The following is a 4,734-nucleotide window of genomic DNA, read 5'->3' on the forward strand; positions in this document are numbered from 1 at the left end:
CCTTATCTCCCGCAGCAGGACCTGGAAAAAGTTATTCATGCTTTTATTACTTCCCGCCTGGACTACTGTAATTCTCTGTACTTTGGCATAGATCAATCATCTGTGCGCCGCCTGCAGGTAGTCCAGAATGCGGCAGCTCGTCTTTTAACCGGTTTAAAAAAGCACGAACACATTACCCCAGTCCTGTCATCCCTTCACTGGCTCCCTGTCCGTTTTAGAATCGATTTTAAGATTTTATTGCTTACTTTTAAAGCCTTAAACGGACTGGCACCTTTGTATCTGTCTGAGCTGCTTCACTGTCACACCCCTGTAAGAGCTCTGAGGTCATCGAACCAGCTGCTCTTACAGAGGCCTAAAACTAGACTAAAACAGAGAGGTGATCGAGCTTTTGCAGCAGCAGCACCAAAGCTATGGAACGATCTACCTCTCCATATCCGCACAGCTCAGACGATACACACATTTAAATCTCTATTAAAAACACATTTCTTTTCCTTGGCATTTGGCTGCAGTGCTACCTCCTTTTAGATGATTGTTTTATGGTATTTTATGGTACTTGTTTTAAACGTTTTAATTTTTAATTTTCTTATGTTATTTATTGTTCTTAATGTTTTTATTTATTTATTTTTATTTTATTATTTTATTTATTTATTTATATATTTTTATTTTTATTTAGTATAGTCCTTGGGGTTACAGATCTTGTACAGCACTTTGGTCAACGTCGTTGTTTTAAATGTGCTTTATAAATAAACTTGACTTGACTTGACTTGACTCACAACACGTTTAGGTGCACCAGGTCTGTCCAGCATCTTCCCCCGCCACCTGATCCAACTCACCACTAGGTGGTGATCAGTTGACAGCTCAGCTCCTCTCTTTACCTGAGTGTCCAGAACATACAGCTGTAGATCTGGTGATACGATTACAAAATTGATCATTGACCTGCAACCTAGGGTGTCCTGGTGCCATGTGCACTTATGGACATCCTTATGTGCGAACATGCTGTTCGTTATGGACAAACTGTGGTTTGCACAGAAGTCCAATAACAAAACCCTATTTGGGTTCAGATCGGGCAGGCGGTTCCTCCCAATCACGCCCGTCCATGTCTAACTGTCATTGCCCATGTGAGCGTTGAAGTCTCCAAGCAAGACTATGGAGTCACCGGATGGGGCACTCTCCAGCACCCCGCCCAGCGAGTCCAAAAAGGGTGGGTACTTTGAACTGTCATTCGGTGCATAAGCGCAAACAACAGTCAGGGCCCATTCCAGTTCTCTGGCCCGAAGGCGCAGGGAAACAACGCTCTCCGGCGTGCAGACAGCAAGCCGGGTGGATACAAGAATACCCACCCCAGCTTGCCACCTCTCACCTAGGGCAACTCCAGACTGGAATAGAGTCCAGCCCCTCTCCAGGAGACTGGTTCCAGAGCCCAGGCCATGCATTGAGGTAAACCTAACGATATCTATCTCTCAACCTCACGCACTAGCTCTGGCACCTTCCCCACGAGAGAGGTGACATTGCATGTCCCAATACACAGTCTCGATAACCAGGGATCAGTCTACCAGGGCCTCTGCCCTTGGCCACCGCAGGACGCACACTGCACCCGACCCCTACGATGTCTCCTGTGGGTGGTGGGCCTACAGGAGGGCGGGTCCATGTAGCCTCTTCGGGCTGCATGGACCCAACTCTTACTTGGATGGATGGATCCTGGACTGCTCGGTGTTGGATCAGTTAGAGACTGTTTATTTCTTTGTAAGTGAGCGAACTTACAAATTCAGCAGGAGCTCAAGTAATTATTGTCCCTATTGTATGCCCACCCCCCGTCCTTCTATTTTCAACTGCTTATACAATTCTGGGTTGTGGAGACATCAACATAAGCAAAGACACCCAGACCTCCCTCTCCAAACCTCCTCTGTGTTCTTGGAGACACAGAAGCATTCCTACACCTGCCAAAAGACAGAGCCTCTCCTGCATGTCCTGTGGGACATGCATAAAACACATCACCTAGGAGTCATCCAGGAGGCATCCTAGTCAGATTATTGAAGTGAGTCCAGACACCCTTCCAAAGAAACAAATTTCTGCCACTTGGATCCATAATGTCATTTTTTTTTTTTTTTTTGTTTACTACACACAGCTCATGGCCGTAACTAAGGATTAGAACATAAATCACACAGCCACTCACTCATAAACAGAACCCTGAGGTACTTGAACTGCTTCATTTTGGGCAAAAACTCATTCCTAACACAGAAAGCAAAATCCACTCCTTGGGAAGCGAGAACTATGGCCTCAGACCTGGAGATGTTAATTCTTGTTCCAGTAGCTTCACACTATCCTTTCTGCAACTTGCCCCAGTTAAAACTGGCAGTCATCACTCAGTGGAGCAAAGCAGAGACTAAAACCTGAAATCACTGAGCCCAACATCCATCAGGAATGACTCTTACTTATTGCCAACAATTCAAACAAAAATCTCACTGTGGCTGTCAAGGGGGCTAACAGTCCACAACCAGGGCCTTGATATCCCATACACCAAAGCACCCCCTGTTGGTCATATATAATTAAAACTGAATTGAACTGAACAAAAAAAAAAAAATTGTCTGTTTATCATCCAGACATGTGATAGTGTCACATGAAAAGGTGTGGAGACAAAGCTCTTATACAAAGAATGTGTAGGTGGGAAAACTCTGCAGTCCCTGCAATGCTGCTCAACTGGAAACAAGCACAGCCCCTTAATCTGGTCATTGTCTGCAGAGCAAAATTAAACTGAACAAAATCTCTGTGAGAAGTGGATATCTGTGTGCGTTAGTTTCAGTGATGATATGATGTTATAAAGATAAGAAAGTCTGAATTGCTTATCTAAAATGTCATTTGTAAATCAATCTCTAACCAATGATACTGCTAACCTGCAGTATCAAGGCATTTTGGAAAGAGTGTTATTTTCCACTCTGTCTACGATGTCATGCTCTGTGTTCCTCTTCATTAATAGAACCCTGTTATTTACTTTAAGGAGTAAGATATTGTTTCGAGAGACCTCTCGCTATATTCTCCTCTATAACCTTCTTTGTGCAGACACAGTACAGATGGCAGTGAGTCAGTTATTATACATTATTGCTGCTTGTAGAATAACACTAACATATCCTGTATGTGGCTTTCTCACCATGCTTGCCAGTCTCGTAACCGGGATATCTCCTCTCACACTAGTGGTGATGTCTCTGGAGAGATATGTTGCTGTGTGCTACCCACTGAGGCATACTACCATCATCACCATCAGAAACACAGGTGTGGCCATCACTGTGATTTGGGCCTTCAGTTCACTAAACATTCTCACTCGGGTTCTCCTGCTCTTGGAGTTTCCATTTGAAGTTCTTGATAGTCTGCAGATGAAAGAATTTTGCTCTGATATAGCTCTGTTTTTTGGCTCTGTGTATGATGCTTATGACAGAGCCTTTACTTGTGTTCTGTTTATTTCAGCAAGTGTGGCAATCACCTCCTCTTATATCGGTGTACTAGTAGCAGCCAGGTCGGCCTCCACAGACAAAGCTCCAACCCATAAGGCTCGTAACACACTGCTGCTACATCTGGTACAGCTGGGCCTCAGTCTGTCTTCAACCATTTACAATCCACTGCTCACAGCACTTGCAAGAGTTTTAAAAAGGATAGAGTTTGTGCGCATCCAGAATGTTTTTCATGTATTTATTTTCATCTTCCCCAGATGTCTGAGTTCTCTGATTTATGGTATCAGAGATCAAAGCATCAGACCTGTTCTCATATACAATCTGTGTTGTGGTTTGAAACTCTCTTGTAGGAGGCAATAGTTGAGACATCGAGATTTTTCTTCAATGAAATGTAATTGCTTCAGTTGCTAAACATGAAAAAGAATTTAGAACTTTTTTAAAATAATGAAATATCTGTTTTTTACTGCAAATATTGACACAGACTTTTCAAAAAGAAGATGGCACATTATGTTAATATCATCATGATTACATCTTGTAACAAGATTTAGTGACACAAAACTTTAGAAGCCTCTGAGGATTTTAATGAGGATGACAATAGTAGATATTTATTTGTAAAACTTTTATAAATTAACTTAAAAGTGCTTCCTACTTTAGAGAAGTCCACATATCAAAATAATACATAATAATACATACTCAACTTGTTTCCTGTCCATAAAAACTGTATTTTCAGCCACCATGATACCTTGTAGATGTATGCATTTTGATTATGTTGCACAGCTTTTTATTTAAATCTTTTAAAGTTATATGATTCATGAGTAATTGATTAAGCTATTAATAACAGTAAACCCTCCCTCCCTTGCACAGTAGATGGTATTTCTGGGGCGAATCTCATTGTAGATCATTGGCAAAAGCACTATATCAAGCTATTTACTTGTGTTCAGAGTGAACCCTACCAGGCTGATAATGTTAATTTTGTAAAAATTTTTAGGAGTCATGAGGTTTATCAGGCAATCAAAGAACTGTCTACAAATAAATCTACAGGAATGGATCTTATTTCTGCTGAACATCTCAAATTTGAAAGTTTCAGGTTAGCTCCTCTTCTTGCCTTGTGCTTCACTAGTTTTGTTGTGCATGGCGTTATTCCTGATTCCTTGATGAAGGTGCTTCTATCTCCTGTGATTAAAGACAAAGCAGGAAAAGTTGGCAGCTCTGATAATTATAGACCCATTGCCCTTGCAAGCACATTGTCTAAAATTTTTGAACTACTTCTCTTGCCAAGATTTGAAAAAAT

At 41.7% G+C, this 4,734-nt stretch overlaps 1 protein-coding gene across 1 annotated transcript; it reads left to right on the forward strand.

Moving 5' to 3' along the window:
* Positions 1–2,849: 2,849 nt before the first annotated feature.
* Positions 2,850–3,803, forward strand: LOC115791909 (odorant receptor 131-2-like). Its single transcript, XM_030746204.1, has one exon. It carries the CDS (start codon positions 2,850–2,852, stop codon positions 3,801–3,803), a length of 954 nt encoding a protein of 317 aa, XP_030602064.1.
* The last annotated feature ends 931 nt before the right edge of the window (positions 3,804–4,734 follow it).

The sequence above is a fragment of the Archocentrus centrarchus genome, chromosome 14 (assembly GCF_007364275.1).
Source record: "Archocentrus centrarchus isolate MPI-CPG fArcCen1 chromosome 14, fArcCen1, whole genome shotgun sequence".
Classification (NCBI taxonomy): domain Eukaryota; kingdom Metazoa; phylum Chordata; class Actinopteri; order Cichliformes; family Cichlidae; genus Archocentrus; species Archocentrus centrarchus.